Below are 17,246 nucleotides of genomic sequence, written 5' to 3' on the forward strand. Positions count from 1 at the left end.
GTTTATCTGAAATAGGTGATGTGGACGTGACAGCATGACACTGTTTATAGCTATAAGCCGTTCTAGTCACTAAATTACGTCGGGTACAAAATGCTAATTAACACGCTAACCGTCGCTTCCGTACGGTTGAATGAAGACGAACATGCAATTTAGCCAAATTTCGAAGACTAAGTTCACGAATGCCATATAGATATTACATGGTGCAATAGACGTTTATAACGGTCATCGTGATTGGCTTCGACACCCTTTGGTGTGATTTCTGATGTTCCGGTTGCTGATTAGCTGTCTTCTATATTCATGCTAATACAATGTATATACGATTTTTTGACGTTCTGTTCAGATATAAATAAAATAGTTTATCAGCCTACATAGAGGTACATAGCAATGTTTAATCATACAAATATTATGCATACCTTGATGCAATATAAGTATATAATGCCCTATCATCACCACAAAAACACACACACACAAAAAGAAAAATCCCAATCTTTGCATTTAATTTTGATGTCATGAGGGGACATACACGATAAGTTTATGTAAGTTGTGAGGTTATTACATTATTCAAAAATTCTAAGATTATGTCACTTTATGTGGCTGTTGCATGAGAAAGTGAGAATATACAAGGAACAATTTTGCTGAGTACATGTGTACTACAGCAAGGTTGGAGAAAGCCCAACTTACGAGGATTTTTCATGCATGGACTACCAGCGCAAATAAGAAGATTGCCATTTGATATTTGATGGAACAAAGGTATGATATTTCAGGATCAGATGGAAGTTTGTTCCAAAACGGTTTAGTTTACGATATTAAACTAGTGGTACTGAGGCTTCATCGCAGGTGTTTTTAAACTATAGTGCGTTAAAAAGTTAAAAACCACAAAAACAAATAAGTGATTTCCGTGCAACGGCACCTCACATTCGCCCTATCACAAACGACCAATGCCGTTAAGGTAATATGTATCAGGCTAAGGATAACATCCGATAAAGACATTAAGGCAGTTGAAACTAGAACATAGTCACTTATAGAGTCCCATTATAAACGGACAACATTGGTAGATTACTTATAACGTGTGGCGGGGGGTTGGGCCACAAAGTCGTCCACTTAACTATCAAACGTGATTTGTCTTTTTTATTTGGAGTTGTCTATTCTGTGTTCTTGTGAAAACATTCAAAGTGTTTCAACTGGCCATATTATAAAAACAAAGAGACATAGAATGCAACTAATGTCTGCCGTCGTGTAAACATAATAACAAATTAAACTGCCATCAGATACCCGTGACAGGCAGACATGCGATGCTTCGTCGTTATACGCAGTTGTATCGGCGAATATGTCAATAACATTATTTGTCGTAAAGATAAAGTTAAAGTACTGTTTTTATTTATAATTTTTCGCCGCTGTCTGTCAATCGGGAACAAAAGCTTACATGGCAATAGTAAAAGCTTTTGACTGGTAAATTTAATTAGCTGTTGTAGGCAAATGTAAGCAAATTAAAGTATACTGGGCAATAGTCAAAACTATTGTCAGGTTGATAGTTTTGACTATTACTTGCCTTTTCTGGGTTTTTAAAAAAATGTTTCATTGTATATAGAGCCAGGTAACAATATACGGTATACCATAGCACTAACTCACAAGGAAAAACACTGCAGTAAATTAGTGTCGTTAGGAAAAGACAAAAACAGAACCGGGAGACAACGAAATGAACGTGCATGAGGATCAGGAATACCACATGGGCCTGTAGGTGACAAATGGGAAGGATCACGGCTCTACTGTAGACGTGAAGTTCGACGCTGACATTCTGTTGATTTGTATTATATGGTTTGTACTGTATACTTCACTTCGGTCGATACGTTCCTTCACTTATTGGTGTAGCCTTGAACAATTTGGACCGTTAAAAGATGTTGTTTGCGGTTTAGGAGACATATTTCTATCAATAGACAACGCCAGACATACCGGTAATGTAACCAGTAATATATTAACATGCTTGTGTCCCGTGCTTTGGGAGGTTAAGCCCAGTTTTTATTATACACAGTACAACCATGCATGGTGTGGTGTCGTGTAGTGTATATAACTATCATGTTACACGTAATCTAGACGTTGCCAGATCACCTCATCAACGTGTACCATTCTCATTCTAAAATATCGCCCGAGTATTCGAGAAAATTTCGTATTCCATGAAAATCGCCACTTTTAATGTTACAGGGCGTCCGTCTGAATATATTGATGAGACCAGTTAAGGCATTTACATCAAAAATGCTGAAATGTGTCCTTAGACAAATGCATTATCTCAAAATACACATTATCCTTCAGGGCGCCTATTTATAAACACGTGGTACATGTAGTCTGTGTAAACGAATAGCTGTTTGACAGCAATGGAAGTGAATCTGTCTAAATCTTGTTCCCCTTCTAACAAACCTTTATAGATTAAATTGATAACTCAAATTCAGACTTCTTATCTTAAAACGTTTCGATTTCTTTTAACATTATCAATAATTTTTACATTTTAATCGATTTTGTCTCCTAAGATAATTAAGAAAAAGTCTGATCGTGATTCCTGTCGGATATTTACGTCTGTCTTAAATAATTTTAAAGTTTATGCTTGATTCAAATAACCCGGAGATGCAATTAAAAGACAATGCATCTATTCTTTATGGACCGAAAAAAAACATTCTTCCGTTATTAATGGGTATGTTATCTCGTTATGACAAGTTGTGTTATGTCGTTATAACGATTACGATATCTAGTTATTGCGACTTAAGTTATCTCGTTATTACGAGTTTAGTTATCTCGTTTTTACGACTTAAGTTAAGTTAACTCGTTATTACGAGTTAAGCTATCTCGTTATTACGAGTTCAGTTAGGCTGTAATAGGACTGGATTTATGATTAAATGTATACCATCTTCACACAAGTAATCGTTCAAACCATTTTGCGAACAGACATGATCTTCTTTAATTTTGGTGGTCGGGTGTCATTGTGACTATCACTGCATATTTACGAAATATCAGTCAATTGATTCTTTGTAACAGCAATCAGATTATTATCAAATGACTGAGGCCCACTCTGCTATTATCCAGGACCTACACTTGTATTTACTAGAAATTTTATACTTGTTCTGACAGGAGACCAATATAAGTATTGACTTGGGTGCCTCCACTTTTTATTGACAGGAGACCTACACTTTTACTGAATGGATACCTATACTTGTTTTTTTATTGATGGCCTACACATGCATTGACTGGGGACCTACACATGCATTGACTCGGGACCTACGCTGTTATTGACTGGTGACCTACACTGTTATTGACTGGTGACCAACATGTATTGACTGTTGACCTACACTGTTATTGACTAGTGACCTACACTGTTATTGACTGGTGACCTACGCTGTTATTGACTGTTGACCTACACTTTTATTGACTGTTGACCTACACTGTTGTATTGAGTGTTGACCTACACTGTTATTGACTGGGGAACGGAAGACCAATATAAGGATGGACTTGGGTGCCTCCACTTTTTATTGACAGGAGACCTACACTTTTACTGAATGGATACCTATACTTGTTTTTTTATTGAAGGCCTACACATGCATTGACTGGGGACCTACACTGTTATTTACTGGGGACCTTCACTGTTATTGACTGGGGTCCAACATGTATTGACTGGTGACCTAGACTGTTATTGACTGGGGACCTACACTGATATTGACTGGGAACCAACATGTATTGAGGTGACCTACACTGTTATTGACTGGAGACCTACAATGTTATTGACTGGGGACGTACACTGTTATTGCCTGGGGACGTACACTGTTATTGACTGGCGACCTACACTGTTATTGACTGGGGACATACACTGTTATTGACTGGGGACCTATACTGTTATTGACTGGGGACCAACATGGATTATCTGGTGACCTACACTGTTATTGACTGATGACCTACACTGTTATTGACTGGTGCCCTACTCTGTTATTGACTGGTGACCTACACTGGTATTGACTGGTGACCAACATGTATTGTCTGTTGAACTACACTGTTATTGACTGGTGACCTATACTGTTATTGACTGGTGACCTACACCGTTATTGACTGGGGACCAACATGTATTAACTGGTGACCTACACTGTTATTTACTGGGGACCTTCACTGTTATTGACTGGGGACTTACACTTTTATTGACTGGGGACCAACATGCATTGACTGGTGACCTGCACTGTTATTGACTGGTGACCTACAACATTATTGACTGGGGATCTACACTGTTATTGACTGGGGACCCACACTGTTATTGACTGGGGACCTACGCTGTTATTGACTGGGGACCTACACTGATATTAACTGGGGACCTACACTGTTATTGACAGGGGACCTACACTGTTATTGACTGGGAACCAACATGTATTGAGGTGACCTACACTGTTATTGACTGGAGACCTACAATGTTATTGACTGGGGACGTACACTGTTATTTACTGGTAACCTACCCTGTTATTGACTGGGGACCAACACTGTAATTGACTGGTGACCTACACTGTTATTGCCTGGTGACCTACACTGTTATTGACTAGTGACCTTCACTGTTATTGACTTGTTATTGACTGGGGACGTACACTGTTATTTACTGGTGACCTACCCTGTTATTGACTGGGGACGTACACTGTTATTTACTGGTAACCTACCCTGTTATTGACTGGGGACCAACATGGATTGACTGGTGACCTACACTGTTATTGAATGGTGACCTACACTGTTATTGACTGATGACCTACACTGTTATTGACTGGTGCCCTACTCTGTTATTGACTGGTGACCTACTCTGTTATTGACTGGTGACCAACACTGTTATTGACTGGGGACCTACGCTCCTACACTGTTATTGACTGGTGACCAACCCTGTTATTGACTGTTAACCTACACTGTGATTGACTGGTGACCTACACTGTTATTGACTGGAGACCTACAATGTTATTGACTGGGGACGTACACTGTTATTGCCTGGGGACGTACACTGTTATTGACTGGGGACCTTCACTGTTATTGACTGGGGACCAACACTGTTATTGACGGGTAACCTACACTGTTATTGACTGGGGACCACCACTGTTATTGACTGGTGACCTACACCGTTATTGACTGGGGACCAACATGTATTGATTGGTGACCTACACTGTTATTGACTGTTGACCTAAACTGTTATTGACTGGTGACCTACACCGTTATTGACTGGGGACCAACATGTATTGACTTGTGACGTACACTGTTATTGACTGGGGACCTTCACTGTTATTGACTGATGACCTACACTGTTATTGACTGGTGCCCTACAATGTTATTGACTGGGGACCTACACTGCTATTGACTGGGGACCAACACTGTTATTGACTGGGAATCTACACTGTTATTGACTGGTGACCTACGCTGTTATTGACTGTTGACCTACACTTTTATTGACTGTTGACCTACACTGTTGTATTGAGTGTTGACCTACACTGTTATTGACTGGGGACGTACACTGTTATTGACTGGGGACCTTCACTGTTATTGACTGGGGTCCAACATGTATTGACTGGTGACCTAGACTGTTATTGACTGGGGACCTACACTGATATTGACTGGGAACCAACATGTATTGAGGTGACCTACACTGTTATTGACTGGTGCCCTACTCTGTTATTGACTGGTGACCTACTCTGTTATTGACTGGTGACCAACACTGTTATTGACTGTTAACCTACACTGTTATTGACTGGTGACCTTCACTGTTATTGACTGGTGACCAACACTGTTATTGACTGTTAACCTACACTGTTATTGACTGGGGACATACACTGTTATTGACTGGGGACCTATACTGTTATTGACTGGGGACCAACATGTATTAACTGGTGACCTACACTGTTATTGACTGGTGACCAACACTGTTATTGACTGTTAACCTACACTGTGATTGACTGGGGACCTACACTGTTATTGACTGTTGACCTACACTGTTATCGACTGGTGACCTAGACTGTTATTGACTGGAGGCCAACATGTATTGACTGGTGATCTTCTTTGTTATTGACTGGTGGCCTACACTGTTATTGACTTGGGACCTACACTGTTAACACTGTTATTGCTTGGGGACCTACACTGTTGTTTTCTCTGGTGACCTACACTCTTATTGACTGGTGACCAACCCTGTTATTGACTGTTAACCTACACTCTGATTGACTGGCGACCTACACTGTTATTCAATGTTGACCTACACTGTCATTGACTGGAGAGGACCTACACTGTTACTAACTGTTGACCTACACTGTTATTGACTGGTGACCTACACTGTTATTGACCGGGAACCTACACTGTTATTGCCTGGGGACCTACACTGTTATTGACTGGGGACCTACACTGTTATTGACTGTTGACCTTCACTGTCATTGACTGGAGAGATCTACACTGTAATTGCCTGGGGACCTACACTGTTATTGACTGTTGACCTACACTGTTATTGACTGGGGACCTTCACTGTCATTGACGTTACAATGTCAATCAGATATGAATGGCTGATGTCCCTTTGAAACAGAAATATCCCTTCTGATGGAGACAATATTTCGGTAAGACTCTTTTTTTCTTAAATCACTTTAATTGGGATTATGCCCTGAAACAAAGATTGTTCCGGTGCATATGTCGGTTTACCGACTTTTTCAATTGTTGTTAAATGTGTATGCCATCTTCTGCATTGCATCTGATTGATCTCATAGTTCTTGCCTTTAATAGAAAACATTTTTACAAAAACACTTCGAAGCAAGTTTTGAGCATCAATGAAAAGGTGACAGAGAAAACAAACACGATATGTACCAACATTTGCAAAGCGTGTGTTCGTTTCCCTTGTAGGAGGTTAAGAATCAATATGCTTCCGTGCTGCTGTGAATCCCGTAGGAGGTTGCCTTAAAGACTACACGGCATGTTCCTCGACATGTAGAACGAATTTAAACGTCCATGTTGGCCAGGGTAGGCCTCATATACTATCTAACAATGACCGATTTATTTGAGCTAGTCGGTCTAAGACCAGAATATCAAAGGAAGGAACACGAAAGCAAAAACGGAGACTATACCAACTGTTCAGTCCGGGCAGGTAGGCGTTTCTTCCTCAATTTGTGGCCTTCGTGCTGAAAACTCCCCATGATCGTCGTATTTTCAAGAAAAAATTAAATCAAGAACAGCTCAGCGGATCGGGCTATGTTACATTGGCGGTATAATTACAATTGGATCGGTCTAATTGTATAGGTGTGAGACTTTCTTTAAATAAAGTTACTTTAATTAGACTACAATCGATGCTGAAATGAGTTTAGTTCACTTGTATCTATTAAAACATAAAAAGATGAAAAATGTGGACAAAGGGACATTTAAACAGTGTTCTTTACATAGTAATAATATAATAACAAGTACTAACAAAGACAATGTAGCTGTAAGAAAGCGCAAACCATATAAATGAAAAAAACAATAATTTACAATGTAAGTTGATAAACGAATTCGTTGTTTCTTTGTATATAATTAATGATGTTTCGTATATAATTTCATTGATGTTAGCTTTTCAGGAGAATTGCCACTTGTAAAGACATTAACTCATATAGTCGCCATGCTGTTTTCAATTAAATGAATGTGCCTGGCGAAATCGTAGGGCTTCATGTAAACCGATTTTCGTCACCTGTCCTTCATAATTTGAACCATCGCGATTTTAAATACAAACAATTCACTCCATCCTCAATACACAAGGAGAGAATCCCGACTCAATGCCGATACAGTAAAACATCAACATAAAAGGAGGAGACACTGAACAGACGGAAAGACATGAACCCTATTGATGTACCGAATGAGAAAGGGCAAGCGTTGCCCTGTTACGACCACTCCTGTCAAAATGCATTTTGTACGGCATCTTTTTCTATGTTTCTGTTGTTCAACTGGTGAATACCTTATGTCAATCTATTGTATTGGTGGTGTACCACAATGCATGTTGTATCACAACATCGTCATTATTAGCCCTTATTTTTTCTTAAAACGAAGGATCCTTCAGTCACACAACCGATTGTTGACACTGTCATAACTCAATATATGATTGTTTTGTTTTGTTTGTGTTTGTTTTTGTTTTTGTTTATGTGTGTTTTTTCTTTTTCAAAACTTAGGATCCTTAAGTCATGCAATCGATAGTGGACTTTATTATCATTAAGAGTCTGCGAACATGGACGACAGATAAATAACAATCCTGCTTCTAAAGATCTAGTCACACATATATATATATATAAATAAGTGCATTGTACAGTAATGATCATCATGTTAATGTCTCAGTCCTCCTAGAGAAGGACCGAGTAAGCCAACGTCATCAAGGCTGATCACTTGCCATCTATGTGAACGTATACTATTCTAAATATAGAAAATGTTTACAAGTTACTTGTAGTGTGTGAACACCTACCTATAAACACCATATATCTTTGCTACTATTTTAGCTTTTCTAGTGTTATGGCAACCTTTCTGACGTATACATTGTTGAAGAATGTGTAATGATTGTCATTATTTTTATTTTTCGTTCGCAACAACGAAGGTCATATAACGACGATGCCCTTGGATGATTGGGTCAAATAGGGGTCGGTCACGTTGTCGTGCCATCGTGCCATAATGTCATAACCTAAACACGGTAACATGATTTGTTCATATAATGGGATACAACATGACTGATGACTTCGATGGAGCATAAGACGCTTATCCTTCTGGAACACCTGGTTTTACTTTCCTTTCTTTGCCCTAGCTGTATCAATTTTTGAATTCGGATTACGGTTTTGTTTACAATTCAGTATTTTTGTTTTTTTTGTTTTTGTTTGTATATTATGTTTGAGAGTGTTTCTGTGTTTTATCAACATATCAAATCTGCCAACATGTTGAATTTTCTCTCGATTAAATCACTTTGCATAAAATGTATACTGTAACTAAATACAATTTCTGTTTTTTTTGTGTCTTCCGATAACACTTTCACCATCTGAATAATAATATGGTTTAAATGTTGAATTACGAAAAGTGATGCCCAAACCTTGTCTCAAACGAATAAATTGAGATGAGGAAAGCTTGAGTGAGTCATAAAGGATAACGAAAACAAATATGCGGACATTAAAAAATGTTGTTTTTTTCTCAATGGAAATGAGGGTATAAATTGAGTTTTTATTTTCTCTTGGTCACAGCAGTTTATTTATTTATTTTGTATACTGCATGTAGTTTTCATTGTAAGAAAAGCGTCAGTATAACATAGATTCTTTAAGACCTCAGTGTTATTATTATTTTTGTTTTGCACTCTGAAATTCTTATTAATAATCATTTTCTAAATAAATAACAGGCGATTCCTTTTTCAGAGAAGATTTCGCCATATATTGAAAATCTTATAATTCCAAGATCTTAAAACGTCATTTAAGGAGGTATTAGATGTGATAATTGTACGTGTTTAACTAGCTGGTTCTACCGTCGGGCGTGTCCTGTTGTGTACAAGGTGATAATTATTGAGACTCTCATCAGATAACACTAATCATGAAGAAGATTATGCGCGTTATCTGTAGCTTGCTACCCAATTATTTTATCAGCTGCGCAAATTGTAGAGTCACCATAGAGGAATCGATATTCATTACATTCGTTAAAATACTCATTAAACTTCAATAAAGTGATCACCCCATCATTGGTATGATTAGATCAAGCGTTAGTTTTGTTCAACTTTTCAATTCGTTTTTGATTTCGTTTGTTTTTTTGTTTTATCAATAATGGTTATGTTGTCTATCAAGTTTCTTTAAAATCACAATCAATGCCTATTTGTTTTTTATGTTGCCTGTATGTTCGACAACCAGGCCATTTGATGTAGTAAAATTTGCACTTTGAGTAGTTGTTAATTGATATTTCGATCAAGTGTTTTATTTCGTCGTATTTTAGTAATTATTTTTAGTGGTGTTATACCGCGTCAGACGCTCATGAAGAAAGCGACTCTTTTACGTTGTAATGATAAAGCTTTTCATCGACAAAATTGAGGATACAAACATTTTGTTTGTATATGTCATTATCAACATTATCCTTATTAAATCTCACTACGTTTTCAAGTTTCACGCAATAACAATAGGATAATACGTTTTTGACGCGGTATATTTCATTGACTGACCAAATTTGGCATACATGATTATCCACTGTCGCTCCAATTTCATGGAATTTAATACGTTTCCTGTAGAAAAATTACTGATCTATATTTTGACTTACAAGATATTGCAGGACAACCAGAAAAGATAAAGTCATACACAAGTACAAATTTTCGTACGACAAAATACCAATGGGTTAAATACTTGAATAATTAATCCCTTTAATTCATATTTAATTGTTTGTTTGTTTCTGAGTTTGGGGTTTAACGTACAGAATCATAAGTATGGGTACATAGAAGACCCCCGCTTCAAACAGAAAGTAGATAAAAACGAAGACTGGAAAGGATACAGATCCCAGTTGAAGCAAAAACTCTTTTCTGCTCCTGTTCTCATTATATTTGAAGTGTCACAATGCAAGTCTGTCCTGGTGTAAACATTATGACGTTGTAATCGGTTTTGAGTTCACCTCCATATTCTATAGATTGATTTGTTAATCGAAAGTTTTGATAGGCTATATATGTTAACAAATAAAATGAATTCCATGTGACCAGCAGTTTGTTGTCTTTGTTTGCTACAGTTTGTTAAAAGTTATTACCTTGATATTTTTTCAATGTCATATGGATCAGATTGGTTAAAGCGTCCCGTTTATAGCGTCCCTGAATTAATGCCAAATGACCTTTACCAGCTTTTATCAAACAACTACAAACCACTTCTTTTAATAAACCGTAAACCTTAGATATATGATGTAAGACCACCGAAAGTTACATAGATTGCAAAAATTAAACCTTTAAAATGGTTTGCAAGTTAAATAGGTAAAATATGTTAAATATGTTAAAACGTTAAAATGTGCTCTTCTCTTAACATATGCCCATATATTCATGATACTTGGCCACTGGCGTGTTAAAAAGAATTACTGTAGACATTGTGAGAAGTAATGATCCACCGTACTTTCAAGGCCAAATGATATAAATCTGTCAGTTTTTGTTTAAACTAAATCTTCTCATTTACAAGGACCGAGTAGGAGTTCTACAAAATTTGTTAAAAGACAATTTCAATAAACCTTCAATGTCAAAGAAGTCAAATATTTCAACACTGTCAGTGGTTTTCTTCAGAGGAACAGAATGGTCTAGAGTCATGATATTTAGCCATTATCCCACCGACATTGAGTGTTACAAAACTGTGAATACAATTTAAGATGACCTACATTCTCATGGCCAAATGTTTTAAATAATCAAATGTCTACTTCATTAGAAAAGAAAACTCTATGAAGTTTTGATATATTGCTTGTGTTTACAAATGTGAAAGACTGATATAATCGTACATTGGTGTGGTCCGTGGACAGGGGAATCTCAACCCAATGGAAAGATTTCAGCTGATTTAAGCATAAGCCTTCGCCAACTGCTGGAAAGTCAAACTCTAACTCGAGGGCTGATTGGTTTAGTTTGGTTTAGTATTGTTTAACGTCCTATCAACAGCTATGGTCATTTAAGGACGGCCTTCCCTGTGTGCAAGGTGCATGCGCGTAGTGTATGCGTGTGTGTTTTTGGAGGCTGCGATATGTTCGTGTTTGTCTCTTTGTGATAGCGCGGAACTGATGCCGACTTTATAGTGCTACCTCACTGAAACATTCTGCCGAAGACATCCAGCAGGACGACCCACTCGGTCACATTATACTGACAACGGGCGAACCAGTCTTCTCACCCACTCCTAAATTGGTGAACGTTAAGCAGGATTTGAAACAACTGTCATTTTTACAGACTCTGTTATGAGATTTCCCTGTCCACAGACCACACCCATAATCGAAATATACATATCAGACTGCATACTTGTCACGTGTTCATATTCTTTTGTTCGATGACAGGCGCTCAAGAATACAATTATGTAAATGTCATAAAGGTGATATGTTCTGAACGTATATTCATCCATTTAAATCACATTTTTTATTGTTTTTATTCAATATTCAACAAATGTAACATCACTGAAAATTAAGAATACCAAAGAGTCAACAAAGCCATAATTTGAACTAAATATCGAAAACAATAGGTCAAAATTATGAAAGATTAACATGGAATCCCTCGGAAAAATACAGTGATAATGAGACCAGGTGTTCCGGAAGGGTAGCCGTCTTCTGCTTTATCGATGATAATCGCAATTTAAATCTAAGTCAAATCGAGTGATGTCAAAACCTTGCACCGAGAACAACTCGACCAGTGACAATAAACCCTCAAGAGTTTTAATGAGCATAGCAAAAAAACGACCTTCATATTACATAAAGAAGTAGTATATTTCCATGCGAGATCCCGATAACGACCATAACATTTGTCCGTAGTCTTCTTCAACCTGTTCATGAAAATACTGTACGGAGGGGAAGTATGTTGATTTCAGGAAAGGGCAAGTTAACGATCAGAAGATCAAAACCGTCTCGCGTACCATACAGCTTCGTAGCAGGGCGTCCATGTTGGTCATGTTGTAAGTAAGTAATTTCAACGCTGTGAATGCTATCAGGTCAGAGGTCAAGTATGCAAAATTGCGTCATGATGTCATCGCGTGAGTAGGCTGTGTTCCCAAGTAAGTGTCTTCTTTCACTTGTTAGATATGCTATGAATACGACACACCTTTTTAAACCTCTTTTGTAGCACTAGTTGTGTTTGTTTACATTTATACTTGGATGATGTCAGATTTACGCTGCAAAAAAAACATACCGCAGGTTTCCTTTCGTAATAGGTTATAAACTTCGTTTGCGTTGAATTTGAACGTTTTAGTATAAAACAAGAACACACAAGTATAGAATATGCTTTGCAAAATAATTTTCAATCGATAGGAAACGGATTAAGACTTAAAGATCGATAAAAAATAAATTATTTGTGATAGCAATTCAATAACAGAAGATACTGCAAGGTTTCATTGCGTCATCACACAGTGTTATTTGCTAGATTACTTCCTGGACATGCTTTATATATTTGCTTAATGAAAGTACAGCTACTCCCCGAGGTTTTAATTAACACCAAGAATACCTAAAACTAATCTTTGTATAAGGTAGGTTTTGTAAAGCCTGCAGAAATATTATGATCTTTTATTGAATCCAAAGTAATACATTCTAACTAATGTTATTGCATCCCTGCTATTTCTTTCGCCTTGATGGAGACATGATGGCGGCACTCAACTGTAATATAGTTAATGCTAGGAATAGAAATTGAAAACATTATTTATGCATGTTCTGTCCTCGTATATAGGGAAATAAATATATATAAATGTTATCAGGACTTTCTTAATTAGAGCAAAAGCGAGTAGCTATACAAAACAGGTGTAAATAACAATATTTTACATTTGATACATATGTTGATTTAGCAACAGTTTGTTAAGTCTCTTTATTACATACGTTGACGTAAGCTTTTAGTAGGCCCCTAACCAAACCAAACTAAACCAAACCAATCCAAACCATACCAGATTATTCTGTCTATAGTTACTGATGAAATGTGGATTTCATTTAAATGTATGCAATGTACCAATCTAGGTTGCAATTGAGGACAACGTTAAATGTGGTTTTGGCATCCTCAATGATATTAACATGGTGTCTTAAATATATTTAAAGAACGTATTTTCTTGGGTTTTAATGCCAAATATATATCACAGAGCGGTAAAAGAGTGCTCCTGTGTATATACGACAGTGTATTTACAGTATCCGTCAATGTATATACTTGCTAACTCTTCTTACTAAAGCGGAGTCAGACAAGTATATGCATTTGACGTGTCCTCCGGTTAAATAATAATAATAATTAGTGGTTCTTATATACCGCCTCATCACAACATATGTCGTCTCAAAGCGGTTTAACCTTAGCACTGCTTTGGCAAGTTCTTGTTTTGTTATATTCAAATGTCTTTCGCAGTGTTTCATTTTAAGGAACATTACTTTTGACAAGAACCAAAGCCAATAAAATTATTAAAGTAACTGAGATGCATATCAATGGTGAGCTATTGAATAATAGAAAGAGGAATAGACTGCAGAATTTATTTTTTCTCATATTTGTATTTAAATCTACTTTAACCAATGTAATTCGTTGTCCCTTTTAGAAGCTTGGTTAGCGTGCATGAATGAATGAATTTCTATATGAGATTAAACCTCATACGCAGTTAATAAAAAAGGTTTTGCCACATTGTCCTTCCACAGCATGAAATTACATCGCAGAACGCTTGCCGTCAGTTTATGATAATTAAACGGTAATTCAATTCCAAACTGTTTCATGCAGACAAAATTGCTTGTTGTTATTTATAATTGAAACCGTTTAAATCAGCAGCGTGACTTTGGCCTTCTCGATAATCATCTGTGATTTTTAAAGATATGAAACAGGACTATTTCACTTTTGACATTCGATGTTAATTTTGGATCTGAAAAGACCATCAGGTCATTTTTCAGCACTAGCTCCCATGCATTGATTTAGCATGGCCAGCCATAGAACGACTTATACGGGGAAAAATAGAAAAATACAACGTATGCGTTTTTCTTTGTAACACTGTCGTATACATTAGATCGCATTTAACGTACCCTTTGAAAAGTCGTATAGTATACAGAAACAAAAATATAATATGTCATGTTAATGTTATATGTTCTGAGAGACGCCTTTCAGAAAATGGTCCCATATCGCAGGTGATTTCATAGGATACAAGTACATTTGACATTAAAACGTTGTAAAATAAGGTTTAAAAAGGGATTTTTAACACATGAGGTTTCTGAAAAGAAGTTGTAATTGTAATTTTGTTTTATAGACTAAACTTTAATTCCCTTAAAAGTTTTCACATAATTTATGTTTGTTGTAAAGATGCTTTACCGCATATCGGACTTAATTAATTTGTCCACAGACTGTTATTTGATTAAAAGAAAAATCTTTACAAAACATCAATCAATAGCAAGTTCTCGGCAGTTGTTGGTGTTATCAGACAAAAACTGTCCCTGTGGCTTTGCTAACCAATAAAGCAACCCTTTTAATAAACTATCGAAAATCATCAATTCAGTTGAGGAAGATATAAAACCAAAGCTCACCTGACTCTGTAGTGGCACAATTAGATTGTTTGAAGCATTCGTCGCCAGGCAACACTACGCCCTTCGGCCATTCTACGTTCGAGAAAACTTTTAAGCACCAAGCACTGTCGCAGCCTTGCCATATATGACGTGCCACAGAAAAATCGGAATCAGAAATCCGGAAGTCGTATAAAGCAAACTCGAGGTATCTTGCACATGATCCAACAGCATATTGTACAGATCTTCCTGAAAGGTCAGAATTAACTAACTTCATTTCCGACGATAATGTCAATCCGTTGATGTTTAAAACGGATCTATTGTAAAGAGAGGAAAATCCCTGAAATATTGTGATATACGCATCTTGTATTGCTGCAAATGACTTTGTCTGAACATGCGGAACAAGTGTAGCACCACTTCCGTTTGTGAACATAACATTTGGCACCGTTGGGAAAATCAGAAAAGTAGCTCCAAGAGCATCTGATATGTTTAAGTCCTGCTTGATGATTGCTGAAATAACCGACATATTGTCGTACGGATTCCGAACCAGTAGAAAAATGCTATGTTGAGTCAGTCCAGTCCACTGTTGAGCAGATTGTAGCACTTTGAAAGCGTCTTCGGGGTCCATCGCAAGAATTACACCTGTAAAAAAAGGATAATAAAATAATCAATTTTTAAATAAATACTGATACGTTTACATAGAAATTATAAATGCATATTTCAAGCAAAAAGAATTAAGGTTGCTACAAACATCAATGCTTTATAAAACAAGAGCCAAAGCACCACCAGTGAAAATAGTACCAATTGGAAAAAACACAAGCATTGTTTTATTCCAGTTTGGCAGATATTTCATGTTGTCAGAATGTTGTCCGGGTGTTCCCTCTCATCTACAGTCTATTATCTAATTTTTAAATGGGATAAGAGTTCAGGTGATACGATATTTAATGGTATCATGAGGTGTTTTACAAGATAAAATGTGGAAAGAATTTTGATGTGCAGTTATTGCAAAATTGCGCTTGGTGAAAAAGGTGCTTCGCCTCATTTGCTTTTATTTAGTTTGTAAGGCAATGTTAAAGGGTTGACATATTGAATGATCGGGATAACATGTGTCAGTGTTGTAATTACGTTTTGCCCAGCATTGCTCTTAATGGTTGACATTACAGCTTTCGTCTGTAGCACAAGAATGACATATAGTCTCATTACCTAGGTTAACGGGTTAAAGGAATCACGATAGATAGCAAGGATAACTTTACGATCAAGTCTATGAAGCAATAGATAATTCTTCTAATAGCTCAAATTGGAATGACTTTGGTCTCTTTTTTCATATCCTCTCTTAACATGTAGAAAAAGCCACGTTCATACTTTTATATATCGTCTTAAAACATTTGGCGTCATTTTGTTTTTGAATTTGATTCCATTGATCAGTCAAAAGAACTATGCAGGTAATGTAAACAGAATGGCGTAATGTAATTGGATTGTAGCATGAAGTGAAAGATCTTGCAGCTATGGTGGTGATTCTTTATATTCAGTGAGTAGTGAAAAAAACTTCAAATATGTACTCTCAATGACGTGATATTTGTTTTAAAGTCAAATTTGATAAAAAAAAAAAAAAAAAATGAAAATCATGATCTAATATGGAAATACACATCAGTATATATTTATCAGTTCATACGAGTTGCAAAAAACTGCAAGGGAACATGGTAATTCGAAATAGCGAAATTCAACTCAATTTTGTATTTATTCTCAGACATTTAATCTCATAAGAATTAATGAAAACAAGCTTAAACAATAAACAATACAATGTTTTTAGCGGATATAAATCAACTGTCATCTTACGCAAATTTAAATTCTCTTTGGACAGGTATAGTCTCCAAACTATGTACTACACTCTTATTCGACCTATATTAGACTATGGCGATATCTTATGGGACTGCCTTACTAAAGCCCAATCTGAATTATTAGAAAATCTTCAATTAGAAGCAGCACGCATAGTCACTGGCAGCACTAGACTCACAAGTAGAATTAAACTGTATACTGAAACAGGTTGGCTTCCCCTCGAGGAAAGACGTAAACAGCACAAGCTTATTCTTTTC

At 36.7% G+C, this 17,246-nt stretch overlaps 2 protein-coding genes across 2 annotated transcripts in view; both read right to left on the bottom strand.

Moving 5' to 3' along the window:
- The window catches only part of LOC110462614 (retinal guanylyl cyclase 2-like), a 72,079-nt gene extending 56,840 nt beyond the window's left edge, over positions 1–15,239 (bottom strand). Inside the window, exon 1 of the mRNA XM_021517071.1 lies at positions 15,178–15,239. The gene's annotated coding sequence lies outside the window, so the exon portion shown is untranslated. The remainder of the gene's footprint in view (positions 1–15,177) is intronic.
- LOC110455688 overlaps positions 15,146–17,246 on the bottom strand; it is a 75,261-nt gene continuing 73,160 nt past the window's right edge. The window contains exon 2 of the mRNA XM_021506365.1: positions 15,146–15,795. Within this exon, the coding sequence (XP_021362040.1) occupies positions 15,146–15,795 (650 nt within the window). The remainder of the gene's footprint in view (positions 15,796–17,246) is intronic.

This window comes from Mizuhopecten yessoensis, unplaced genomic scaffold (assembly GCF_002113885.1).
Source record: "Mizuhopecten yessoensis strain PY_sf001 unplaced genomic scaffold, ASM211388v2 scaffold29, whole genome shotgun sequence".
Classification (NCBI taxonomy): Eukaryota; Metazoa; Mollusca; class Bivalvia; order Pectinida; family Pectinidae; genus Mizuhopecten; species Mizuhopecten yessoensis.